At 46.6% G+C, this 27,535-nt stretch overlaps 1 protein-coding gene across 3 annotated transcripts; it reads right to left on the bottom strand.

Annotated features, from left to right (window-relative positions):
• Positions 1-414: 414 nt before the first annotated feature.
• Positions 415-27,535, bottom strand: ATP8B2 (ATPase phospholipid transporting 8B2). 3 transcript variants are annotated; one of them, XM_020991653.2, is made up of 28 exons: positions 27,380-27,535; positions 22,391-22,458; positions 18,738-18,796; positions 18,383-18,496; positions 18,167-18,265; positions 17,866-17,927; positions 17,627-17,699; positions 14,605-14,675; positions 14,299-14,378; positions 13,838-13,996; positions 13,502-13,590; positions 12,439-12,635; positions 9,396-9,604; positions 8,497-8,540; positions 7,955-8,120; positions 7,611-7,799; positions 7,307-7,422; positions 7,046-7,210; positions 6,845-6,956; positions 6,492-6,597; positions 6,160-6,304; positions 5,727-5,910; positions 5,370-5,593; positions 5,117-5,200; positions 4,471-4,716; positions 4,132-4,270; positions 3,049-3,179; positions 415-2,716 (listed from the first exon to the last, which is right to left on the bottom strand). In XM_020991653.2, exons 2-28 carry the CDS (start codon positions 22,419-22,421, stop codon positions 2,438-2,440), a joined length of 3,573 nt encoding a protein of 1,190 aa, XP_020847312.1. In that variant the 5' UTR covers positions 22,422-22,458; positions 27,380-27,535; the 3' UTR covers positions 415-2,437. The 3 variants fall into 3 exon arrangements, with proteins under 3 accessions (XP_020847312.1, XP_020847313.1, XP_020847311.1); XM_020991654.2 differs by lacking the exon at positions 27,380-27,535 and adding an exon at positions 26,801-26,905; XM_020991652.2 differs by lacking the exons at positions 22,391-22,458; positions 27,380-27,535 and adding an exon at positions 20,843-21,075.

Genomic DNA, 27,535 nt, shown 5'->3' with positions numbered 1-27,535 from the left:
AGGGAGTCCCCTAAGGAGAAAACTCTCCTCACCAATGCAGACCAGCACTTGTTCATCATTTTATTATTCTGGAGTGTTGTGCCTCTGAGCACTGAGAGGCTAAGTGATTTGTCCAGGGTCACACAGCCAATACGTGTCAGAGGTCAGATTTGGGACCCTATTATATTCTGGAGTCAGCTATCTGCTACACCACAATGTATATACAGCCTGCACATTACACGCCCCCAATCCAATCTGACAAGGGGAAGGACGGGGAAGAGAAGGGAACAAGCACTTATTAAGCACCTACTATGTGCTAAGTGCTTTACAAATATTATTTCATTTAATCCTCACAATAGTCCTGGCAGGTAAGTGCTGTTAGTATCCCATCATGATCCATCTTGTTAAATACCAGAAAAAAAGACGTTTGACACATTTCTCAGAAACAGTAATTTATAAAAGGCTTTCTCTTTATACCCATAAAATGATACAATTTGCAAGTATAGAAATGTGTCATAAATTATATGGAATGTTCCTTAATTACAGCTCAATGCAACTTAGTACTTCCCCCCTCCCTAAAAAACAAGAGAGAGAACCAAAAATAATATATAACTCTGTGTGTGTCTGTCTGTACACACAGACACACACACACATATATATATATATATATACATATATATGTATATATATTAGACAAACCAAACATGAAAAAAAATCATTTCTTCTTTGGTATAAAAATCAGACTCTCGCCTTGAGAGACACACAAAGACAGACATGATGTACTTTGTAGACTGCTTGACTGACAGGGCCATTCTTCTCCAGACTCCATCCACTCTGGGCCCTACTTCCCTTTGCCTCAGTAAAACTCACAGGCCCCCAAATCAAACCATTAAAATCCACGCCATCCTTCAAAGAAGGGGGTTTGCCCAAGGTTGATTTGGTAATGGAGCAAAACTATCATTGTGGGTGATAAGGACACAGCACAAGGGGACAGAGAGTCAACTTGTCCTTCCAAACCTGGCTTCTATACATGCAATGCCAGGGTGAGGCCCAGGTTCACTGAGTCCTCTACTGGAGCTCTAGGCATTGTCCCTCTTCTGATAAAACCTCTAATGAGGAACAAGAGGGACAAGAAACAACCTACTGCTTGGACCCAAGAAAGTAGTCCCTTCAGAGGCTGCTGGGAGGGGGCAGGGCATGATTTAGAACTATGGCATGGCCCAGCCATGCTTCTCATCTTAGGGCTACTGGAGGATCAGGGATCACCTAATTCACGTTCAGGAGGAAGAAAGGGGAAGAAGTGAGGAGTAGCAGGGTTAAGTTCCCCTTTCTGCTGTGACCAAGGCCCTCCACAGAGATTGGGACAGAGCCAGATTTGGGGTGCTGAGAACTACAAAATATTTTGGATCTAAAATTAAAATAAAGAAAAACCCACACCTTTTTTTTCTGGGCCAAAATTCTTCTTGGCAGCAGCTTAATACAGACTTGATTCTATTCCCTACGTCACCCAGGCACCAGCCAGCACTCACAGTCCTTGTGCCTAGGGATGCAGGAAAGGACCCCAAGGGCCTGGTGCTAGAACAGGAGGGTGCTGCACTTGAACTTCAAATTGAATTCCTTCAGGCTGCCCCTTAGGTAAGCTATTCTCACAACCATAAAAGTTACTCCCAAACTGCTAGATGGGCTAAAACAAACTCCCTCAGACAATGGTCCTTCTGTGTGTGCCTCCACGCCCATATGAGGCCTAGATTCTGAGAGGTACATAGTGTGCACCAACTTTCTTTCCCAGAGTCAGGATACCAATCAGAACAAAGAGATCACTATAAAGGCCTCCTCCATTTACAAAATAAGAAAACAAAACAAATAAAACATGAACCTATGCATGACACGTGACAGGGTGTGAGGGGCCCCAGGCCCCTACAGCTTCCGGGCTTCCCAGCATAATACATTCTTGTGTAATTCAGGAACAGGGAATCTTGTGGTCCCCTCCAAGGATTAGGAGTAAAAAAATAAGGAGATTTAGTGAGTCCCACTTTCCCCTTTCATCCACCCAACCTGTGGACTCCCAGGCACAGTGGGAACAGCTCTCTTTCTGCAATAGGTCCTTCTCTTTGTTTTTGGTTCTGTATCTATGTTCCCCTACTGAAACTGGTCCTCTTTGACCCCAGCTCTGTTCTCAGTACCTCAATCTTCTCCACTGGCCTACTTTTGAGTTCCCTCAGCTGAGGACATTCTCAGCCATTCTTGGTGGGAACAGCAAAAAGGAAGGGAAAGAATAGTGGTGGAGAGACCAAGGGGGAACGTCAGCCAGCAAAAAGGAAACCAGAAACAGCTTCTCAGAGACTCTGCTTCCTTAGTGCCAGGCTAGTACCTAGGTGCGAAGTCCAGCACCCAAGCAAAGTAAGAGTCTCAGCACATCCCTGGTCACCACCACAGGGGTATCCCAGGTTGTAGCCCATCACCCTTTGAGGGGCTTATCAGCCCCACCACTAGGGCTGCTGGCACTGTCACTCTTCTTCCTGCGCAGAGTCTCAATCCAGCTGGAACTGGAGCGCGTGGTGAAGCTTGAGAGGGCAAGAGAACTGAGCCGCATATTTTTTCCAGACATGATGAGCTCCCCAAAGCCCTCTTGGTGGGAGAAGGCATAGCCAGAGCGTCGAGAGCCTGTGCGGCCCACCCGCCGCATGCATCGGTGCTGCGCCTTCTGTTTCTTCCTCACCAGTTGCGTGTAGCGGACCTAAGGGATGACAAAAAAAGGAGAGAGGGTCAGCAGTCCTCTATTAAGTGAATTAAGTGATTTAAGTGAAGAGTTATATAAGAGAGCGAGAGGAGCAGAAACAACATCTGTGGCCAAAGCTCTGGACTGGCCTGAAGGAAGGCAAACAGAATTCAAAATACCTAGAGTGAGGGGGCAACTGACCACCACAGATCTGTCCTTGATCCCCGGACAGTCTAGAAACTAGACATTCAGGAGGAGTCAGCCCAACATGCTTCCCTTTCAAGTCCACCACCACACAAACAGCTTAGCTTTCCCCAACCTGTCTCACACAAACACGCCTGGCCTCTCACCGTGTCAGAAAGCTCGGGCTTCAGGTCCAACTTGAGGAAACGGAAGGCTACCACAGGCATGATGCAGACCACTGTGGTCAGCACAATTGTGAACCACACTGTGGGCTGGGCCAATGTGTTCTGGGCATTACCTATGGAAGGACAAAACAGTCATCAGCCCAAGGGAGTAGGGAAGCTGAAGGAAGGGTGAAGGGATGATCTCCTGACTTTCATACTTCTGTTCCTGTCATCTAGACTCAAAATCCCGGGATTAGTTCCCTTATTCCCCACATCCAATGAGTCTTCAAGTCCTGTTCATTCTTCCTTTGCAATCTTTGACATCCATCCTTTCCTTTTCATTCCCACTGTCACCACTCCATTTACAAAAGCCTTTCCAAATTAATTTTATGCCCTTTTCCCCCTAATCCATCCAACCATATTCATCTTACTAAAGCATTACTATGATCCTATCAGTCTCCAAATCAAAACTTTTAAGGACTTTCACTTTCCACTGAATAATATTAAAACTCCTTAGCCTGGCATTCAAGGACAACTACACTCTGGCCCCAAACTACCTTTTCTACTTTCCCTCCCTCTACTATCCTACAAATAATCTATGCACAAGTAAACCTGGACTACTCACCATTCCCTATCCATCCTCTGCCAGATCCCACCTCTGAACCTTTGCTCAACCACAATCTCTACTTATCAAAATCCTAGCTATCCTTCAAAGGCAACTTAAAATGTCAACCCCTCCAAGAAGCCTTCCTTGATTTCCCCAGCCAGAAATGCTCTCTGTCTCTTATGAATTCTTACTGTTTATTCTGCTACCACCTTTATTACAAGCTGTACTGTAACGCACTTATTTGTATGAATCTTCTCTCCACCAGACTATATGCTCTTTGAAGGTACAGATGACGTCTTAATTATCTTTGTGTCTCCCACAGTGCCCAATACATTGCTGGTAACACAATGCTGGTACATGATACATTATTCAATTAATCATAAAAGTAACAGAGTAAACACTCTGGGGTCCTCAGCTGGGCTGGTCCTAGGCAATGTTTAGTTCTCTTACTCAACCAAAATGGGGCTTTGGGGACTCACCCACAAATCGGAACTGGTTGGGAAACATCTCAAAAAGCCCCTTGCTGTGCATGGCAAATAGGATGGCAAAGTAAACAGCCAAGCTTCCCCAGATGAAGAAGTGGTTGATGGCTGTCCAGTAACCTGTATCCAGCCCGATCTGGGAAGGAGAAAGGGGATCAAAAGCAGTAAGAACAACCACAGACCACAAACCAGGTGAATGAAACCATGATGCCCAGAAGAGCCTGTGCCAAGGGAGCCCCACCATGAAAGAGCCCAAACAGGGAACTGACTAAGGTCAACCTCCCCCAGGGCTCAGAGTGGGGAAGGAGGTGCCAAGCGTGCTGAGATGCTCCGTACCTGCACACTGACTACAATGACCAACGAGGTGGCCACCGTGACAGCAAAGGACTGGTAGTCAGCCAACTGGGTGCCATCATCCCGAGTGGCCTCAGCAAACACCCCATAGGGGATGAAGAACATGAGGACTGAAGTGTAGATGCCTTGGGCTATGCAGATGAAGAACTCCCGCTTGTTAAAAAGAAGGTTGAGCTGGCCTGGTTCATAGAGTTTGGGGTACTCCATGCTCCGCTGTTCAGGTACGTCCTGTTAAGAGGGCGACTCATGCTGGGACCGCAGTAGTCACAGTTTAAGGTTTACAAGGAAACATGCTACCCTAAATTCAGCCTCGGTGACAGTTAACAAAAGCCCAAAACTGGTCTCTCTCTTTCCTGCCTCTCAGATCCTCTGCCAAATGGATTTAGTCTCAAGCCAGCTATGTGCACCCCCACACAAAGACACCCTAGTATTGAACCAACAATGAAAAGGAGATATGGTGTCAACTACAGGGCAACTGCGTGTATTTCACAGAGCGGCACGCTCGTGTCCTCCCCAGCCAGGTGAGCTTGCTTCCCACCTAAGCAGGCAATGGCTGATATGATGTCATGTTCTTCCAATTGTGCAGAATTATTCAGTGAAGCCCTCTTAATCATCAGCAATCCCATACCTGATCAAAGACCCCCATGGCCAGGACTGGGAGCGAGGTGTATACAATGTTATAGAGCGTGATGAAATATTGATCATAGACGGTCTATAGAAAGGGAGAGACAGAAAGAGGCATAAGTGTACAGGGACAGAGAGGGCAGAGAGAACAGCTGATGTGAGGATACCATCTCAAATAAGGAAACTGCTAAGTTAGAGGCCCTCCTCAGCTCCCTCTCTAAAGCCAACCACACTGAAGGACTATAAGCACTCAATACCTGGGCTGAGAAGCCGCAGAAGAAGCCAAACCAGAAGTGGACCATGGTGAAAGCAAAGTTCTTATAGAAGAAATAACAAAGGAACTTGCACATGCGCAGGTAGGACCAACGCCCATGAACCAGCAGAAGGCGCTGCAGGAACTTGAACTGAGAGAAGGAGTAATCTGAGGCCAGCACTGCCTGTATCCCTTCCTGTCCACTGATCCCCACTCCAATGTGAGCAGCTGCAGAGAGAAAAGATGGAAGGTCAAGAAATCTACAAACACAGAACCAGGACTTTCCTTACTCCCTTAACCTCGTTCAAAAGGAAATGCCCCCCATCAGCCTGTGTACCCCACATAAGCACCAAGTGCTCACTCTTGATCATGCTGACGTCATTGGCACCATCCCCAATGGCAAGGGTCACAGCCTTCTTGTACTTCTTCACCAGCTCCACCACCTGGGCCTTCTGCAGGGGGGTCACCCGGCAGCAAATGACTGCTTTGCAAGCACAGGCTGTCTCCAAGAACTCCAGCTCCATATCTGCTTCCAGGGCATGGGCCTGGGAGGTAAAGGACATGTCTCAGACCCACTTCATTCCCACCTGGAAACTCACCTCCTCCCCTAACCACCACACCACCAATTTCCTCTCAAGACAAGAAGAATGAGGACAGACTAGTAGGTGAAGACTATATGGAGAGATCTCAGAAAACTGGACGGGGACATCTTGTTTTTCTGACTACCCAAACTCCACAGAGTAAAGGCTTCAGGAGAAGCCTGAGATCTGAGACATGGGATGGTATTCCCTTACCAAGCTATGACCATTGATGACCAGGGCATACTCTCCAGCGATAGCCTCCAGGACAGAGGTGAGCTTGGAAGAGGAAAGCTTCTCCTGGTAAGAGAAGCCATTGCCGACTGTGCGAGATGACTCCATCATCTTCTCCCTGGCTTTCCTAAATAAAGAAAAGGAACCGGCCAGGTTGAGCAGATAGCATGTACTGTGGCATTTCCCAAGGGAATAAGAACTTAGAACTCAGTCTAAACAGGGACAAGGAAATTTCCCAGCTCTGACCAAGCTGGCCTAGTAACAACCACCTCACCACTATGGAGCAGACAGGGCAACCACCTCAGGCTTCTCACCTGAGTTCTTCCCGAACCTCCAGAACAGTGTGTCCAGTGACAATAAACACTTCTGTCATGTCATCCGTCAGCATCTTGCAGGAGTAGCCAATATTTACTGCAGTCTCTAGCAAGGAAGAAGCTCAAGATTTAATAGACAGAAAGCACTGGGAGTGAGCAGAATCTCCTCTGTCTTCGGAGATGGGAAGGGGGTATTCAGGAGATTTAGACTCAGTAAGGGAATTGACCAGTTATAAGATCTACAGACTCAAGCTTTTTTCACTGGAGGGATCAACACAGCAGAGGAGAAAACTACAAACAAAAACCCTTGAGTTAGATAAATATCCAAGCCTGCTTCACACAGGTGGTCTCACCTTGCTTATCTCCAGTCAGCACCCAAATCTTAATATTGGCCAGAGTCAGAAGAGCAATTGTCTCTGGGACCCCTTGTTGTAACTTGTCCTCAATGGCTGTTGCACCCAGAAGCTGAAAAAGACCACAGTTGAAGAGGGATGAGGTCTCATCGATGTTTTTCCAACCGTACCCCGCAGAACGCAGGTCCCTATGCCCCATACCATCATGTCATTTTCAACTTCCTCATAGACACTAGCCAGTCTGTCCTCCCTGCTGTCCTGGGCCAAGCTGGCTCTGAGTCGTCTGTCTGCCCATTCCTCATAGTATTCTTCTTCTAGATCTTTGTAGGCCAAGACCAAGGTCCGTAGCCCATCCCCTGCATATTCCTGGGAGATAAAAGCAGGAGTCAAAACCTTTGGCCCCCAGAATCGTGCTCAGAGTTGGCAGGAAGTTAGCGTTCCCCTTACTCTCCCCACACTCACATTCAGATGATCAGTGGTGGTATTGAGCAGTTCTTGATTGGATGGGTGGAGTCTCTCCAACAGGATAGTGTCAGCTCCTTTGCAGTATAGTCGGATCTTGCCCTCTGGATTCCGTACTGTAATGGGAGAGAAGTTCCCAGAAAGATTCAGGCAAACAGAGACTTGCATAATGTCCTCTCCTACATTCTGACACTAGATTTCAAGTACCCCTTGGCCTGGAGGTGGAACCCTCCTCAGAACGCAGGACTTCACCCACTCCAGGATGGAGCCACCCGCCAACATTGCTCCAGGTCGTTGACCTCACCTATGACTGACATGCGTTTGCGAATATTGTTGAAGTCCAGAATGGCCAGGAGCTGGTATGTAATGGCTTTGCCCATTTCGTGAACGGTGATTGTCTTTGGAGTGCGTGAACGGAACACGAAGCCAAAGTTCCTGGCTGCAGTGACCAGTGCCCCCTCGTCTGGGGACTGAGCTTTGTAATACAGCTCCCCTGGTAAGGACAAAGCAAGCTCTCTCTGAATAAATCACTCACTCAAAGGACTGCCACATCCAGGAAGCCTGAGCCTGGACTCATGGCAGAACAAAAATCCCAAGAAAACAACTAATGAGCCAACATGAACAGCTAAGTCTAGCTCCCCTACTCACCTTCGCTCTTTTCTTCAGACATGACCGTGTGACACAGTGAAAGGAGTCGAAAGAACTCATGAGTGTGGGGGTCCCCCACCTTCACTGCTTCTAGCAGGCTCGGGTCCCAGAACAAGAATTTCTTGTCAGCCAGGGGGTTGAAAGAGAAGTCAATGGGCTCAGGCCTCTAGAACAGACACAAGCTGCGTGTGAGAGTGGCCTCATGGACCACAATCAAGTGAGGTTGCTCAGCTGAATTCCAACGAAGGTGCTGCCCTTTATCCTATGCCTGGTCATTGTACACCCCAAGCTTCCTGTACCCACCGCCAACCCCTTTTGAAACCTAACATGCTTCCAAGCAGGCATAGCTGCTTCCCCTTCAATGCCTGAACACAGGCCATTAATGAGGTACAGCAGTGCTAATCTTAAGACCAGAAATCAGCATTCCCATATTTCCTCCCAAAAGTCCTTACCCCTAGATTACTCCTAGCTATAACAGTTTAATACATTTGAACCTTGTCCATGTTTAACGACTGTATTAGAATAATGAGACTCAGCCCTACCTCTCCCAATTCAGCCTTGTGCCCCAGGACATCAAAGACATCACCTGCCAACCACACACATTCCAGAAGAGAGATAAAGAGAGAACATTAGAGCTGATATTTCAGAGCAAGATGGGGGTAGGGAGCAGAGGGAAGCTTTCCATCAGGCACATGGAGCCGTGAATCCAAATCTTTCAAATAGAATTACTTACATCATAAAACTAATTCTAAGGGCAACTTGGGACGATAGCTCTTGCCGACTCTGAAGGAGCCATCCCATATTCCACCCAACTCACAGCATTCTCCCCAAAGACAATTCTCATTCTAGTACTCATCCATGCTTCCCAAAAGCCTCACATTCTACCAGGTCCACACTTAAAAAAAAACCCAAACAATCCAAATGGTGGCCATTATGATAAGGTTAGTGCAAGCAGCAGTCACTACAGGGACTTAAGCTCTGCAAAACTATCAACTCGTCTCCATGCTGTGCCAGCAGCTCAGCTACAAGGGCTGCTATAGCATGGCAGTCAATCTACAGGGCACGTAAGAAAACCCAAGGCCATCTCCCAGAGACTCACAAGGCCCCTGTGCAGCAGGCAGAAGGCACTGCCTGCAGATCCACTCAAGAGTTCAGCCTAGAAGTGCCACTCAGTGGCCAGTTTCTCAGGCTTCCTATCAGCCAAGAACTCCCCCGTACCCTGGAGCTAGGACCAGGGCAACAACATGAACAGAGCATAAGGGAAGAAATATTCACGTCACCTATCCCAACAGACACTTAAAATTGACCCTTTCATGGGCCTTTGTTGCAGTCCACATCAGGAAAAGTAAATTCCCCAAATAATGAAAAAACCCTCCAGTTGAGGGCTAACCCTCTAAATCCCCTCCCACACTCTGAACTCAAACACCGGCTAGGGCCTCACCATAGCTTCGTCCATAGATGGAACATTTATTGAAGATCATGATATTCTGCGTGAGGGTGCCTGTCTTATCAGAGAAGATGTACTCCACTTGACCCAGCTCCTCATTCAGCGTGGTGGTGCGAGCCTCTGCAGGCGTCCGCTTCTTCACACAATACATCTTCTTGTCCCAGTTGATGAAGTAGCTATGGCCAAGGCGGATCACTTCCACACTGCATGGGGCAGGGGCAAGGGAGGAGAAGGAGATAAAGCTTAGAACCACCTCCAAAGACCAAAATCTCTAACAGGATGAGGGAGAAGGAACACCACCCCCATGTACCACAGGGCATTCATTAGCTGCAGACTTCTACCAAGGACATCTGCCAGGGGAGAAAATGAGAATGATGCAGGAACCTGGGAGCAGGAGGGGAAAACCGTGCCCAGGGATGGGGCTGGCCACTTATACATGGCAAAGGAACCACCCCAAACCCTGCCCTCGAGTCTCTCTCCAGACAGAAAAGTGGAAAAGACCAGAGCAGGCAGGAGGACCACAGGTAAAGGAAGAGGAAGGGCTGCTAACTAGAAAGGGAACTTCGTTCTTACCTCAGGGCTAATAATGACAGAAACCATGCAGAGAAAAAAACAAGAGAAAATATGAGAGGGAAGAAAGAAAAGAGAAAAATAGTGAGGTTGCTGGGCATGCCAGGGCAAACTGCATTGTGGAAAGAACCAAAAAGAAGATTCCGGACAAGATTTCTTGACCTCCCAAATGCAAGGCAGGAATGGGTCTTATAACCTGGTTTTTGAACCCCATACCTACTCTGAAGCACTCTGAAAGAAGAGGTAGGGAACAAGGAAACCTGGAGGTCAATGCCACTGCACATATGCCAAGTTTTTGGCGGGGTTTTCTTTAACTTTTCAAAATGTTTTTATATCTTTTGTCTCTAATTACCTGGTGGATATGGGCAGTTGGCATTTTCAGAAAAAATCCTATTTCTAGCAGAAAATAGAAAGCTAAAGAGACACTGAACTCACGTCATCCTAGTACCCTGTTCCCAACCCTGATTACAGATCCTATCAAAATTCAATTAAAGTACTAGGAAAAATCTGACTATCAATGAAATCTCCTAGAAACAAATACTCTGCTCAATTTACCAAACACCCCCACCACCACATTTCAACCTGATGAGGCTTTTTCTTGACTGAGATCAATGAAATGCCTAATCTTAAGCCCAGAGGTCTAATACTGAAATATACCTCTCTCCTCTCAGTAGAGAGGTGGTGAGCTACAAGTGAAGAATGAAGTGTCATACACGGTCAATTTTTCCATGTGTTTTGCTTAAATGTACTTTCTTTGTTACAAAGAAGGTTTCTTCTGGGTAGGCTATTCAGAAGAGACAGTAATATAAAAGGAATCGTTTTAAACCTTTGCAACACACACCAACATACATTATAAAGAAGCTTCATTCCCTCTCCTTACCCCCAACAAGAAAGAACTTTTCTTGGGCAGCCATTGAGGACACAGAGAACGCTCAGAAAAAAGAGGTAGGAGCCATCTTTTGTTAGTAGCCCAAAGGCTCAAGCCTGAAAGAAATCAGGCTCTGATCGAGCAAACACTTGAGCAGTATATACAATCATGCTTCTCCATGCTACTTGCATAGTATTTTGATTTTTAAGTGCTTTCCAATCTATTGGCTCCTTTACTTTTCTCAATGCTCCTGTTAAGTAGGTAGAACAAGTATTATCAGTCTCATTTTTCACGTGAGAAAACGATTCATTGGGATGTTATAAATGACTTGCCTGTGGCCATATGGCTAATGAGTGGCACAGTTAGAACTAGAACCCAGAGCTCCACTCATCTCTGGGCTCATTTCTCAAAGTAAAGGCTCTTCCTTCCTTTTGGATCCCTCACCATCAATTATGCCACTGCCAGAACACAGTACATGGAAGACTAAGGACTGTTTTAATGAGTCAAAACAAAAGAAAGCAGACCTGAGAAGTTTTAAAAAAAACAACAACAACAAACTACTACAAATTCTCAAGTCCAAGTCATTTAGAAAGACATGAAAGGTACACGATCATAAATTTTCAAGATTAGAAGGGATCTTGGAGATCATTTGGTCCAAACCCATCAATGGAAGAGTCCAGACAAGCGAAGAGACTTGCCCAAGGTCACATTGCCAGGCAATGGCAAAGCCAATATGGGAAGCCAGGCCTCAGGGCTCCAAGGCCAGTGTTCTTGCCAATGTACCACATAAATCCTTATCTTTCTCTGCTGATTCTCACTCCAACCTATTTTCACATAACTGATTTCTCCTAAAGAACCACTATTACATATCACTTCACTACTTACAAACTTTCAGTGGCTTCTCAAGGCCTATTGAATAAAGTAAAATTCCTCAGAGCCTCACATGCAAATCTGTCTATAGCTTGGATCTCACCTGTCTATCCAAGCTTACCTGTCTTTACTGCCCAATGTATATCCCATGATCTGACCAAACCAGAATATGTATTATCTCCACAAACCTTGCCTCCTCCTGATTCTATTCCTGCCTTGATTCCCTTCACTTTTAATACCTTCAACTCTCATTTCTGTTATAATATTACTCAGCCTTCAAATGCCATCTACTCCAAGAAGCTTTCTCTGCTCCCAGGGAAAGTAAGTAATCCAGTAGTAATTTCTTTCTTCTCTGAACTCCCATGGCATTTTCTTTGCACATTCATTCCATAATGCCATATACCAAAGTTATTTATGCATAGGTTTGGTAGGTTATACGCTCCTGAAGGGCAGGGACAATGGTGTTCAAAGTGCCCAGTTCGATGACCTGAACATAGTAGACAGTATATGTTAAATTTGTTTAATTAATTTGGTTTTCATACAATGTATCACAAAATATCTAGTTACTGTTATGAGAGGTATGATACAAAGATAACCAGGTAATGTTAATGTTTCACCTTTTTGTCCTATGAGGACTCCAAATTACTTTCTTTGGAATTATAACAGACTCATAAATATGAAGTATGGCTAAGGAGGCTCCTGATATTTCCAGGCAGAGAAAGCACATACCTGACATAGAGTGAAATGGGTACCACAGTGTTGAGGATGATTATGTAGGACCAGAAGGAGAGAAAGCCGGAGAAAAAGGCACTGTCCACTGCCTCATCCCATGGCAGGTAGACCTGGAAGCGTGCTCCGACCTCATACTCCCAGATGGCGTTACCGATAGCCAGGATCACCCCCATGCAGACCAAGAAGCCAAAGATCTATTGGAGAAAGGATGGGGGCTCAGCTCTCCTTGACAGGAAAAGGTCACCTTACTACCATGTAACTACTCCTAGCCAAATGCCAACGAGGTTGAAAGAAGGTACTACTTCCACTCTGATGACCCCTCAAACAGGAGGCAGCTTCCCTGCTTACTTGGGATAAATCTGAAGTTCACAAAGCTGAAAATGTTAGTGTTCACAAGGGCCACCAGGGGGCGATCCATATCCACTGAGCGCCAATTTCTGCCATATTAACTCAGGCGAAGTCTGCCAACAGCCTGATCAGGACCAGGGCGGAAGCTCCTTCACCACAGAAGTTGGCGTCAGGCTTCCTAGAGTGTGTCGGGTGGGCAGAGGGGCACAAAAAGGGGAGCAGTACTCAGATTTCTAATGAGGCAAGAGAGAATTTTAGAAACCGCCAGAATTAAGTCGGAAATTTTCCCTCTGGGACTCTATCCTAAGAAGGGGTAAAAGAAAGACCCCATTATTCCCCTCCAAAATAGCAATGTTTTCTACATAAGTTCTTCCCCACTCCAATGCAGGTACTGTAATCAGTCAAAGAGAAAACACCCTAAGGTCTGGCCCCCTGTCTCTTGCTGAAAAGCTGCATTAGGGCACATGCCATACTAGGTCATCCACACATCTGGTATCCAGAGGAGGAGATCCACTGTAATTGTTTTTGTTGTTGATTTGTGCATGTTATAAGGTTCTTGTAACATTTTCCAGATCTAAGAGATCCTGAAATAAACACAGGCTTTGACTGAATGTCTTGCCAGTGACTTTTAAACCAAAACTCAAAACTGGAATGATCACTATGGAAAAGAGACCACAGGAAATACAAAAGCACCAGCAGCATCCAGCCTTACCCAGAGCACCAGCGTATTCATCAGCCGGTCAATGCTCGTCCTCTTGAACTTTGTCCTACCACTGTTCTGCATCAACTTTGTGTCAGGACCTAAAAGAAAATGGTAAGTTGGGAAAATTAAATGAGAGACTTTCCTGAAAGATTCTATCCTCATTTCCAGAATGTAGAACTCACCAAAAATTCAGGCAAATGCAGGTCACATTGCTAAAATTTGGGGTTGATATCCTTGCCCTTACACATCCTATCAGCCTCAAAGTCCTTCCTGTCACACATCTCAAGCACTGGGTTGAATTCCTTACTGTCTCTCACTCAATTCCTTGGCCTTTGGGAAGCTCACCTGCAAAGATGACCAGCCCAAAGCACCACTCAGTGTTGCGGAGCACACACCCCCGAAGCAGCATATTCTGGTTGCTCAAAGGGAACTTGTTCTCCTTCCAGTAAAGGGTGCCACTGAACTTATCCAGCTTGTTGTTGGGGGGTTCACAGATAACTTCACCTGAAGTGAGGACAACAGTGTTACTGGCCTAGCCACGGCTGACATTCCAAGAAGCAACCAAACTGGGAGAAAAAAATAGCCTAGTATCAAAACTCCAAGCCTCTCCCAGCACACATGGCAACAGCAGGAAGCTATAACTCATGACGTTTTCACAAACAAACCTCCAAGTTATAGATTTCAGTGGATATAGCCAAAAGCTTTAAAAAGAAAAAAAAAGAAACAAAGAAAAAGAAAGGATTGAAACACATTCCCACCAACCCACCCAATCCTGGCCAAAGACTGGCTCTCCTAGTTCTACTTACCATCAAATTTGGCTAGCTTATTGATGTCCCCCAGTTCTGAGGTCACAGGAATCGCCTGTCGTACTTTCATGTTGGTCTCCCTGGAATGATAGTTCCTCAGAATTCTAACTTCCTTCTCCCCTACATTCTGCCCATGGGCACCATAGAGGGTCTGCCTGTTCAACCCTGCTTCCAAAACCCCTCTCATCCCTCAACTCCCAAGTAAGTACAGAATCAAGAACGAAGAACATCTTACCAAATCACTTTTTTAATCACAGTAGGAAATGAGATGTGAGGTTTGGGATAATACATTTTTATGCCACTTACCCATCTAATTCTGCTGTCTCTATGTAGCATAATCCATGGGGTTCACTACTGGAGAGGAGAAGGAGATCCGCCTGGAGAGAGAATTCCATGAGGAAGTGATGGTAATCCTGCAACCCCAATAGCATCATTCACTGCCCCCAACTTAGATCCTATTGCAAAAAGTTCTGGGTCTGCTTACATACTTGAAAATAAAAGAAACAGAATGTGGGCCAAACCTCATGGTAAAAAAAACAATACAGAGGTTGCACTCAGAAAATATTTCTTCTATATTTTTTTAAAGAGGGAAGCAGTCAGTTAGTCAACAAGTAAGTATTAAGCATTTACTGCATTTCAAGGTCCGGGCTAAGCTCTGGGGATACAAAGAAAGGAGAAAACAAAACCAAAAAACAATCAAAAACCAGTCCCTGCCCTCGAGGATCTCATCTTAATGGGGGAGGTACATGTACATGATGTAAGGTAATCTCCAAGGTGAGGACACTAGCAGCTAAGTGTACCAAGAAAAGCTTCCTGCAAAAGGTGAGATGTGAGGTGAGTCTAATAGGAAAACAGGGATGGAGCCGAAGATCACAGCATCTCAGGCATGGAAGTCAGCCAAGGCAAAAGCACAGAGTTGGGAGAAAAAAAGTATCACGTACAAAGAATAACAAGCCAATGTAACTGGATCTTAGGGCATGTGGGGGTTAGGGAAGGGAGTAAGGAATAAGAAGATCTGCAAGGCAGGAAGAGGCTAGACTGTGAAGGATTTTAAAAGCCAAACAAAATATCCTATACTTGATCCTGGAGATATCAGGGAACCACTGGAATCTACTGAGTGAGAGGGATGACATGGTCAAATCTGTGCTTCAGGAAGATCACTTTGTCAGCTTAGTGGAGAATGGATTGGAGCAGGGGGGGACTTGAAGCAGGGAGGTCAATTAGAAGGCTATTGTAATAGTTCAGCTGACAGGTGATGATGGCCTTAATTACAATGGTAGCTCTGTGAGTGGATAGAAGGGGGCATAACAAAGATGTTACGAAAGCAAAAATAATAAAATCTGGCAGTAAATTGGATACATTAGGGGTGAGAGTAAAGCCTTTCAAAGGTGACCCTGAGGTTGTGAGTCTGGGTGACTAAGAGGATAGTGGTACTCACAACAGCCATACGAAAGGACAGAAAAGGGGAACATCTGGAGGGGGTGGAGATAACAAATTCAGTTTTGGAAATGTTAAGCTTGTGATGCTTATAGGACAGTGAGTTCAAGATGTCTCAGAAGCAGTTGTTAATACAGGAGTGGAGGACAGGAGAGAGATTAGGGATGGATATATAGATCTGAGAATCATCTGCATGGAGACAATAACAGAATCCATGGGAACTGATAAGATCACCGAGTGAGACAGTAGAAAAGGGGGAAGAAAAAAGGCCCAGGACAGAGTCACAAGGGATAGCTATAGTTAGCAGATTTGACATAGATGAAGAACCAGCAAAGCACATTGAGAATCAAGAGAGAGCAGTGTCAAAAAGAAAAGAAAACAAACAAACAAAAAAACCCAGAGGGGATCGAGGAACAAAAAGTCATCAACTGTATTAAATGCTGCAGAAAGGGAAAGCCAGATGATGAGAATTGAGGAAAAGTCATTAGATTCATCAATAAAAAAACAACAGAAATTTTGAAAAAGGCAGTTTCAGTTGGAGGAAGCTAAATTACAAAGGATTTAGAAGCAAGTAAAAGAGGAAGAAAAGGCACCAAGGAGAAAGCTTTCTCAACCAGCCAATGATTTTTCCAACAGGAGGAGAGATATAGGATTACAAATAGCAGAGATAGTGGGATCAAGTAAGAGGTTTGTCGTTTTGTTTTTTAAAGGATTTTAGAAGACACAGGCATGAAGGCACTAGAAAAGGACCCAACAGATATGGAGAAATTGAAGACTAAAAAGAGAGAGGACACGATAGTGGGGGCAATCTTCTGGAGAAGATAGGAGGGGATGGGATCAAGGGTGCATGTAGAGGGACTGCACTTGGCAAGAAGGGCTACTTCTCCACGCAAAACCAGAGTAAAGGAGGGATAATAAGGAGGAACTCTTGGCAAAACAGCCTTAATTTGTTCAGTGAAGTGTGAAGCAAGGTCCTCAGCTGAGGGAGGGAGTGACACGAGATGTGAGGGGAGACCAGAAGATTTGGAACAACCACAGTGAAGAGCGGGACACTAAATCAACTAGGGAAGAGTAGAATGATTGCCTTGTTGCAGTGAGGACTCAGTTCAGATTAGATAATACAAATGTGTAGTATACCCAGTTTCATGATTTCCTCCAGCTCTGTTCAGCAGCACATGAATAGAAGCAAAGAAGGCAGATGGTAGGAGTAACTCAGGGTTGAGATTTGGCAAAGCATGGTCAGCAATAAAACAGAGGGAAAGAAATTCAAGAGTAGAAGTTAGTGTGAAGTTGAATTGGTTCACCAAGAGATGACAATAGCTATCATTTATAAAGCACTTCAAGGTCACAAAGCCCTTTATAAATATCTCATCTGAGGCAGCTAGATGACACAGTGGATAGAGCTCCAGCCTCGGAGTCAGGAGGACCTGAGTTCAAATCCAGCCTCAGACACTTGACACTTACTAGCTGTGTGACCCTGGGCAAGTCACTTAACCCTGATTGCCTCACCAATAAATAAATAAATGAATGAATGAATGAATGAATGAATGAATAAACAAACAAATAAATAAATAAATAAATGTCTCATCTTATCCTCATAACAGCCCTGGAAAGTAGATGCTATTATTACCATCCCCAATTTACAGAGAAGAAACTAAAGCAGACAAAGATTATATGACTTGCCCAGGATCACACAGCTAGTAAGTGTCTTAGACTGCATTTGAACTCAGGCCTTCCTGACTCAGGTCCAGTGCTCTATCCACTGGCCACTTAGATGGGAATAAAGGGTAGTATCCTAGTCAGTGCAGGCATCTCTAAATGGAGTAACCATCCTATTCTGCCAAAGGTTAGAAACATTCTCACATGCCCAGAATGTTGCCCTGTTTCTTACCGCCACAAACTGGTTGTTTTCTAGCTTTATAATATCACCAACACGGACATTCATCCATTGTTCTTGCTGAAGGCTGCAGAGGACAAAGAGACAAAGATATGCAGCATCAGAGACTAGTCTAGTTCTTTTTTTGTGAGACGATTGGGGTTAAGTGACTTGCCCAGAGTCACACAGGACTAGACTGGTTCATGAAGAGGTACCATCTACGCCCAAGCGTCCTTCCTTAGGTAGGTACTTACATCCCACTGATCAGCACCTGAGACTGCCGGTTATTCACCTGGTTATCACTCTTGTGGCGGAACTGAAGAGAAAAGAAAGACCCAAACAGATGAAGGACACCATATTCCCCAGCTCCTTTTCACCTCCCAGTTATCAAGATTAAGATGGTTTTAGGTGATGACTAGAACAAAGACTGCCCAGAACAATCCCATTTGGTCCCAGGTAGTTATACTCCAAATGGGCCAAGTTAGCCATGCCAAGATATCCACTAACTTTTGTTGGGAGGACAGTGTAGAGAATAGAGGATGGAAAACAACTCACATAATCATCAGTGGCATCTTTTACAGCTGTGATGGTAAGGACAAGAACCAAAGGCACAATGGTGGTGAACCAAGACAAGGAAGAGATCTGTGGGATCAACTACAAAGGAAAAAAACATGTATTCTTCTATTGCCTTGCCTTACTTCTCTCATCTGCTTCTCTACCTTCCTCTGCTTTTCTGAGGTTAGTGGAGCATACAGTATAACAGTCACTCACCTGCAGAATGAGGAGGAACAAGAAGTAGGTATTGGCAACTTCCTGGAACTGTTCAAAGAGGTTGACAGGCAGGAAAGTGACAATGTTGTACTTGGAGGTCTTGATGCAGTTACTCTGTGGCAGGGAAAGGGTGGGGGTAACACATGAGCATGGAGTAGCTATATTCTAGTCCACTGACACATAACTAAATGAAAAATGCATGAGCAGCAACAGATGTGAAATGGCCTAGGAAACTGGCCCCATAACAATCCCAGAATACCAAGAGAAAGACACACATTCCCACTTTCGTGTAATTTCAACATCTTTCCTTTGGGTAGACCAAATGCACGGCAGAGACTGGGACCAGGTCACTCACCGCATACTGGAACTTCTCATTGTATTCTCGGTCATTGGCCCGTGCCCGCCTCTCTTCCTCTACAACAGACATAATAATGAGTGTTGTTAGCAGAGACAACTTGAGAACCAACCTACTATTTCATCACCCCTACTCCATTCTGTAGGGGTTCCACTTTCCTCTTAGAACACTTAGCTCCTTTTGCTTATTATAGTTATAACAGCCCCCCTTCCTGGGGGAAAAATCCGTATCAATAAATTTCTCCTACCAACATACAGCCATGCAGATATAGCTCACACAGTCAACATAGCTTTCTCTTTTTCTCAATATGCATTTCAACTGCTGGCACTCAGTTTCTTCAACCCCTATTACCTTTGTAGCCAGCTAAAAGAATGCCGCTGGAGAATCTCCCAGATCCCCTGGCATCGCTGATTTAGTCATCTTTTTCAAGAAGGGGTTGTAGGTGAAGAAATAACCCCTTTTCCCTTTCTCTACCTACTTTCTCTACTACGGGTATAGTGCAAAGCACTACCCCTCACTCAAATGAAGGTGATAAAGGGTGGGGGCAGAAGGGAAACACTAGATGAAAAGGAGGAGAGTCACAGTGCCCCAAGAAACTACACTGCTGCTGCTGCAGTGTCCCAGCCCCACGTGCAGTCTCCCCAACAGGAGCCATTGACTGTCACATGTCACCAAGACTGGCTCCTTACTGGTCCACGATGACATCAGCTTATCTCAAAGCTCATCTTCAAGTCAGAAGGAGGGGGGAAGAGGTCAGGGATATGGGTCATGCAGACTCAGACAGGGACTTTAGGGTAGGGGATAGTGAAGAAGAGGATGGAGGGAAGAAGGGAATGCAGTCAGAGCAGTTATACTCTAGCTCTCCAGCTATAATCCTCTATACTCCACGTTCCCTCTCCCCTACGTATACCCTAAATGATGTTTACCAAAAATATGTCCAATGTATAATTATCCCAAACCCCTTCTACAATTCCTAAATGGACTTTGGTGTCAAAAGGGACAGATCAGTGCCCCAAAATCTCAGTCCCACTGAACTGTAGGGTTAACCTATGAATGGTGACTTCAGTATCAACTTATACCCAGGGGTTACCATGACCCTCAGGGAGGGAGTACAAGGGTTTTGCTGCCTTAGTCAGCAATTCTGGCATTTTCTAAACCTGAGAGAGACCTAAGCAGGAGGTAGGAAGAAAGGGGGAAGCGTATTGGGACACCACCTGCAGAACATACTGCAGTGCTAAAACATCAACTCAATATAGCTCACCTCCTCAGGCCCAATCCCAGGGTTCTTTTTCCACTGCTCAACCACTTTCTCTCAAGAACTTCCCAATAAGCTTTCCCCTTTTTCTGTCCCCTTGAACCACAGATATCACCATCCTGAACTCTGCTAGTTCTGCACCACTGCCCCTCCCCCTCACCTAGACTCCCCAAAATAGCAAGGAGGAATAAAGAGAGTAAACTAAGAGGCCACAGTACCAGCCAGCAATCCCACAGACCTGGGAGGGGGGGGGGGAAGAGGGGGAAGGGACCTTGGAGAACAAAGTGATTGGGAAGGTCATGAGGGTGGAAAGGAACAAAAGGTCATGAGGAAGTGAGAAAGAGGAATCTGAGCCCAGGTATCCAAGAGGGGTAGGGTTAAAGATGTGGAGGTTTGGGGGAGGACAGGGAAAAACTAATGGGCTGGGGGTCAGAGAGATATAGCAACAAAGGGATTACAAAGATGGGAGTTACAGCGATATAGCATTAGTGGCAGAGTCACAGAAATATGACAGGGTCTGAGGAATAAAGCAAACGGACATAAGATATTGGGATGTCTAAGAAAGAGGAGTCAGAAGAGGAAAGGGTAACAGAGATAGAGGAGTCTGCAGACAAGGGATGAGTGGTCATAGGTATGGAGGGTACCATGGTGATGGGATGGGGGATGCAAAGACGGGCTGGGAGCCCACTGAGTTGGGATGGGGAAGTCGCAGAGATGGGATAGAAAGGGGCATAGAGATGAGATGGGGACACAGATAGGATGAAGAGGTCACAGGGGCAGAGCAGTCAGAGGAGGGCGAGGAGAAGGAAAGCCTGGGTGGGGGTGAATGAGGAGAGCTCCCTCCCATTACCTGTCCCCCAGGAGGGCTTCTTTCGACTCCAGGTGGGGGGCACCCCTGCCCGGGACCACTTCTCGGGCATCTCCTTGGGGACCGTCATGATCCCGGATGCAGTGAGGGGTGCAGACAGTTCGCAGGATCCCTCCCTCCCTGTCTCCTCAACGGAGGAGGAGGAGGAGAAGGCAGCGGGCGGGCGGCCCCCCACGGAGGAGAGGGAGCCCCGGCCGCCGGGAGCGCGCTGCACCAGCCTCCCCGGCCATCCTCGCGGCCGCCGCGAGCTCAGTCTCCGCCACCGCCCCCAGCACGCCCCCTCCCCTCACCTCCCCCTCCAGCCCCGCCCCCAACCGCCCCCAACCGCCCCCAACCGCGCGCGCAGACTGACTGGCGCGCGCAAGCGTGCGAGCCCGGAGTCCCGCCCCCTCCCACGACTGCAGGGAGAACCCACTCGCCAGCGCCGCGGCGTAGACGAAAAAGAAGGCGCGAGCGCCACCTCTCCCCCCTCCTCCCCGCCCCTCAGCCTCCCATCTCTCAGGGATCAGCCAGTACGGTTACGGGATCGCCGGCGTCTCCCAGGGCAACCGCCTCCAACCAGCTCCCGCTGCAGGGAAGCTCCCGACTAGGGGGGCAGAGCGGGGGCGGGGCGGGATGTAGAAGACGAAGATGGGGTGGGAATGGTAGAAAGAAAGGATGGGGTTTGGGGAAAGGAAGGAAAGAAGGAAAAGGAAGGACCCAGAGAAAACTCGTTGTTATGCCAGAGAATGGAAAAAGTGACGAAGAATGAGGCAAAATAGCAGTGACTGGCCTGGCACTGGCCTGATACTGCATACTCAAAGAGTTCTGTGTGACCCTGGCAAGTCACTTAACTCTGAATCTCTTTGTTCATCTGTAAGATTAGAATAATAACACCTATTTTACGAGGTTGATGGGAGCATCAAATGAATAAGTAAAGTTAATTTAGCAGTATAGAAGCAATCTATTATTATTAGCTAAAAGAGATCTTACAATTCATCTAGTACAAGCACTTCATTTCACAGATGATCAAACTGAGGTTCAAAGTGGGAAAGTGATTTGAGGTAATATCTTGGGCCGAGGATTCCAATCCAAATGTTCTGGCTCCAAATCCATCATTCCTCCCACCACTCCACTCTGCTTCCAATCCCTCCTCCCCACAACTGGTTCCACTCTGCTACCAGCAGCTGAAAGTACTCTCTAAGACATAGAAAGGGAGCTCTTCCATCCTTGTCCCCAATGCTGTTAGATTTATTCCCAAACGGACTTTCAATACATAAACACATAGGATTCAGAATGGAAAGGGATCTTAGAGATCATAGTCTAATGCTTTCATTTTACTTCTGAGGAAACTGAGGCTTATATAGTAACTTGATAAAGATCATCCAATCATTATGTATGGATCTATGTACAAAGGTGTTTTTTTTTTAATTTCAGGTCAAGCCCAGTATTATTGACTCTAGTCCCCTTGCTGTTTTCCTACTCCCCTTTAAGCACTGGCAAAGCTCCTACAGTGATTACAAAGAGCCATGCCACTCTTATCTTCCTTACCTGGGGGGCGATTTTTTGTACACAATGCCATCTCACCCACAGCGATCCTGGCAAGCCCATGGGAGATCCTGCAGGGAAAAAGAGGGGGGGATACATCAACACAATGGCATCTAGAACTGGATGTCCCATGGACACCTTCAACTCAACATGACCAAAACTGAACTCATAATCTTTTCCCCAAGCACTTCCTGCTCTCAAACTTCTCTATTAATGTTGGAATAGAGTCCCCTAGACTTGAAACCTAGGTGTCATCCTTGATTCACTATCACTCCCCATGTCCAATCTGTTGCCAAGGCCTGTTGATTTTATTTTTGCAACACATCTACAGTACACTTCCTTCTCTCTTCTGATACTACTACTACCGTCATTCTGCACAGACCTCTGGACTACTAAAGCAGCCTACTGGTTGACGGGCTTGCCACGTCTTTCCCCTACTCTAGCTAGTACATGCTCCACTTAACTGCTAAAGTGATGTTTATAAAGTCTAACCATCACACAGACATACATACTCTCTCTCTCTCAGTCCTCCCCAACAAACTCCAGTGGCTCCCCATCACATCCAGGATCAAATAGAAAATCCTCTAGTGTACACAGCCCTTAACTTACCCCACGATCACACACACACTTTTCCAGTCTTCTTACACCTTACACCACTACACACACATACTCTTCAATCCACTGACACTGGCCTCCTTGTTGTTCTCAATACCCCACGATCACACACACACTTTTCCAGTCTTCTTACACCTTACACCACTACACACACATACTCTTCAATCCACTGACACTGGCCTCCTTGTTGTTCTCAAAGGAGACACTCCATTTCCTGACTCTGGGTATTTTCACTGGCTGTCCCCCATGCATGGAATACTTTCCCTCCTCATCTGTCTCCTGGCTTCCCTGGCTTCCTTCAAGTCCCAAGTAAAATCCTACCTTCCACAGGAAGCCTTTCACAGTCCATCTTAATTATAGTACTTTCTCTCCCTGGACGATTTCCTATTTATCTTGGATGTAGCTTGTTTATACATAGTTGTTTGCAAGTTATTTCCTCCATTAGATTTTAAACTCCACGAGGACAGGATTGTTTTGTTCTTTCTTTGTATCCCTGGCACTTAGCACAATGTCTGGTACACAGTAGGTATTTAATTAAATGTTTACTGCCTGACACCCTATGGATTTCCCCATCCCCCTCCAATACACACATTTTCAAATCAGGTCATCATTTTAGCTCTTTAAGAACAAGTTCAAGGGTTACTTCCTCTTTATAGGCCTCCAATCTCTTCCGCTGATCCCTTTATGAACTTTAAATTCAGTTAGCTGAACGTACTACTGATTAAGCGCCTCCTCTGCACTTAGTAAAAACTGTGTGCTTTTAATTATATTCTAACTTGTATTATAGTAACTATGTACATTCTTCTTCTCTCCTATTAAACTATCAGTTCCCTGAGAACAGACTGTCCTTTTTTTATTTTTAAAACTGGTATCCCTGCCACTAAGCAGGGCTTAATTCATAGGTTATAGTATTAAATAGTTCACCAAATCCTGGTTTCCCAGCTTGCAGTCTTTCAGCAACTAGTCTTGCCTGTACTGCTCAATGATCTCAGAGAATGCTGATGCTGCTTACCCCCTATGTCATTCCCGTCTCTCTATGCTCCTCTTGGTGACACTTCACCAAGAGCCCCAGTGGCCAAAAGCAAGGTATCCTTACTTGTAGGGAAAAGAGCTAGGAGCAGCTAGGTGTCGAAGTGAATAGCGCTCTGGCCTTGGAGTCAGGAGAACCTGAGTTCAAATCCAGACTCAGACACTTAATACCTACTACTTGTGTGACTCTAGGCAAGACACTTAACCCCAAATGCCCTCACCAAAAAGCAAAAAAAAAAAAAGCTGGGAATGGAGAACAAATGTGGCTTTGTCTTTGGGGAACCCCCTAGGCTCTCAAGGAGAAGAGATGCCTATATATGTGGCAAAGAAATCTGATGGGAGTATACTCTAGAAAGCTGAGTCCCCTAAGGATAAAGGTTAACAGAACTTGCTAGGGTATGCCAGGAAACACCTGCCAGAGTATCCGGAAGAGGGTGGGTCCCACTCTTCAGGCCCCTGCTTCCTTTCCCCTCATTCCAGGGGCTCCTATTATTACCTCCTCCAAAGGAGCTCACATCAGAGGTGTGGCCCTCACTTCCTGTACAAGTAGCACCCAAATTTCTTCCTCTTAGAATGGGGCTAGCTAACCGGCTCTCTTTCCTCTGTTTGATGGAGAAGTCTCCAAAGTTCTCGCAGGGAACTATCCCATCAACATCTAGCTCAGGAACATGAAAGCACTCTATTCCTGCCCAGAGAACAGGGGACCAGGATAGGTACTAGGACCTTTCTGTTATGCTACTCTCTCCTTCTTTCTCTCCACTCCCTTCACATATTCCAAAGAGTTTAAAATGGCTTGTCCACCAAAAGGCTGTTGGAAGCATCTCCTCCCTAATTAAGCCTGGTCCAGAGAAAGTTGCCATCCTGGTACCTGCCCCTTTCACCACCTCCTTTTCCCTTTATACAAGGGGGTGGAGGCTTTCCCTCCTTCTCTGTCTGTGAGACACACCCCACAGCCTGTCAGCCCCAAGAGATACTAATTGCCTGTCTACTCAACCTATGTAATTACAGACTCTGGCTGGAGCCCCAGTCACACACATACCATGTTCTCCCTAAGCTGGCTCAAAGTCTCACCTCAAATCCTAAATCAGGGATCAAGTTAGCCAAAAGTTTTGCCCTGCCCCACTTCCTAACCTCAGAACCTGGGGGGTTTAGCTCAGAAATTGTAGGAGATACAGCCTTATCCACATTTTGAAGATACCAACCCCACCCAGTCTGGGGGATGACTCATGGGTGGGTGGGGTGATGGGGGTGAAGGGAGAGAACTGAAGTGAGGATAGGACATCACGAGGTTCCTGTGACTCCATCAGTAATCCCAGCCCCACCCTGGAGTTTGAAAGCAATTTGGAGACCACTATCAGGCCCTGGGGAGGGAATCCAATGGTAGGTGGTTAATGAAAGGGACATAAACTCCTCTCAGGAGCCTTGGATGCCTCCCATCCCTGCCAAGAAAATTATTTCAATGTCTCAGACTCTGGGAAGATTCAAATTGGAAAATTAAACTCCCAACCCTTGGGAGTCCTCTCACCCCAACTCCATCTAGTTTCAGGAACTCTATACTTAGAAAGAGGAGTGGAAGAGATCATAGGAGAGGGGGTCCATACCTCACCTTCCTCCCAAGCCTAGCCTCTGAGACTGATCAGGGTCAAGCACGGCTACCAGATTCCACCTCCACACTCCCCCAGTCCCTTCTAGAGACAACCCACCATGTATAAATAGCTACCAATGGGAAAGAAGCTGGGCTGCTTTGGGGCTGAAGAGAGGGAGAATAGTTGTGATAACTCCTCTTCCCAAGCCAAGATATTACCCTGTCTCCAGAGAGAGTCCCTCTCCCTCTTTTCCAGAGGATCTTGAAACAGACATGTAGAGAATATGTCCAAGTATAAATAGGAAAGAACATGGAATCCAAGCATCGTAGGTCATTGCTTTTCCCACCAACCCACTTCCCAAAATCAAGAACTGAACCCTGGAAGTCCACAGCTCCTAATTTCCTTCCACTGGTCAATCAATATCTGCTTCTCCCCGACTTTAAGGTGGGGAGTAAGGCCCTCATACAAAGGAATTTGGCCCTCTTTTCTCTATCAATTCTGTTCTTAAAGCTTCACTGCCCCATTCTCTCACCATCTTCAGTTTTTCTACCACCCCACACTCAAAGATAAAAAATCACCCAGACGGTCCTAGATCTCCCCCAAATCCCTTTTTTTTTCCCAAGCACTCAGTCTCCTTTTTCCCAAATCTTTTTTCCTTCAATATCACTTCCTAGTACTCAGCCCCAAATCTCTCCTCTGCACAATATTCTTACCTCCCATGCCCCTCCCCTCCTTGAGTTTCTCCCAAGCTCTCCAATATTCGAATTTCCTAGTTCCCAGTAATCCTATCAACTCATCCCACCAAGCCCTTCCTAGCTTTCATAACTCATTCCCCAAGTGTCCTAAACAATCCTCATGTAAGCCAGTCGTCAGTTCCTCCTTCTTCACTCTACCTCCAGATTTCCCCACCTTCTCTCACTCCTCTCCAAAAATCCCCGTTTGTCCCTGGCTTGCCCACCCATCTGCTCCCAGGTCCCCCATCTTCTCTTCTAGTCTCATCCCTGCTCCCCGTTTCCCCCACTATATGTACCCGAGAGGCACCTCGCTCTTCCCCTCCTCTATCCCTTCTCATCATCCCCGGGCCACTCCGTGCTCTGCCTCTCCCAATGTCCCCGACTCATCCCCTTTCCGCCGCTCCAGCACCCCCGCACTATACACCCACGGGGCTCCGCTGCCCCCTCACCTCTCCTCAGCTTTCAGCGCCCTGCGCCCGGCCCCGGTGGCCCTGTCCTGCCCATGCCGGGGGCTGGGGCGGGGAGCGCTCGGCTCCCCGCGGGCTCCCGCCCCCCCACCCCAGCTACAGCCCCAGCTCCCCCCTGGGCCTCGGGCTGCTACTTTGTGTCAGTTTCGGCCACGGCGGGGCGGAAGTGACGGAGACATCTGTAGAGGGCGGGGGGCGGGAGAGGGGGGATTTGGGGAGCGGGAGATGGGGGGGCGGGAAAGGTGAGGTGGGTGCCGCCATCTTTGTGCGGGGCAAGGCGAAGGTCTTAACCCTTGAACCTCCGCAGTCTTGTAACACAATCCCTTCTACCCCTTATTGGTCACCGCTCCCATCCCCTCCCATTCCCCGTCCGTGTTAGGGACAGGACGGCAGAGAGAGGTTAGTTAGGTTTTGGATTTCTGAAGGGAACGAGAAAGCTGTGAAAATTTCTCTGCGTCTAAAAGGACTGCCGGAGCATCTCCTTTATGCTGTGGAAGGGGCGAGGCTGAGGAAGTGGTGAGTGAGAAGGGTCTCCCTCTAGAGGCTGCTTCACCAACTTACCCCTTCTGCTCATGCCCTGTAGAGTTGCCCCGTGTCCTGCATTTTTCTCGCCTTAGCTCATCTCAGTGCATTCCTTCTTCTCCTGGGAGAAGCTCCTAGAAGTCGATGTTGTGCCTCCCGTGCCTCAGTTTCCCCCATCTCCGGGCCTTGGGTACT

The sequence above is a fragment of the Phascolarctos cinereus genome, unplaced genomic scaffold (genome assembly GCF_003287225.1).
Source record: "Phascolarctos cinereus isolate Bilbo 61053 unplaced genomic scaffold, phaCin_HiC Scaffold_5;HRSCAF=322, whole genome shotgun sequence".
NCBI lineage: Eukaryota > Metazoa > Chordata > Mammalia > Diprotodontia > Phascolarctidae > Phascolarctos > Phascolarctos cinereus.
This window is presented reverse-complemented; position numbering and strand designations above follow the sequence as displayed.

Bases quoted from the DNA above. Each gene is read 5' to 3' on its own strand.
- ATP8B2 (XM_020991652.2), bottom strand. From the start codon at position 20,930: ATGACGGTCCCCAAGGAGATGCCCGAGAAGTGGTCCCGGGCAGGGGTG. The intron at 7,800-7,954 runs GTGAGTAGGGGA...TGTCCTTACCAG, and splicing joins GTCTGAAGAAAAGAGCGAAG to GGGAGCTGTATTACAAAGCT. The intron at 4,717-5,116 runs GTATGGGATTGC...CCCTCTTAACAG, and splicing joins CCATGGGGGTCTTTGATCAG to GACGTACCTGAACAGCGGAG.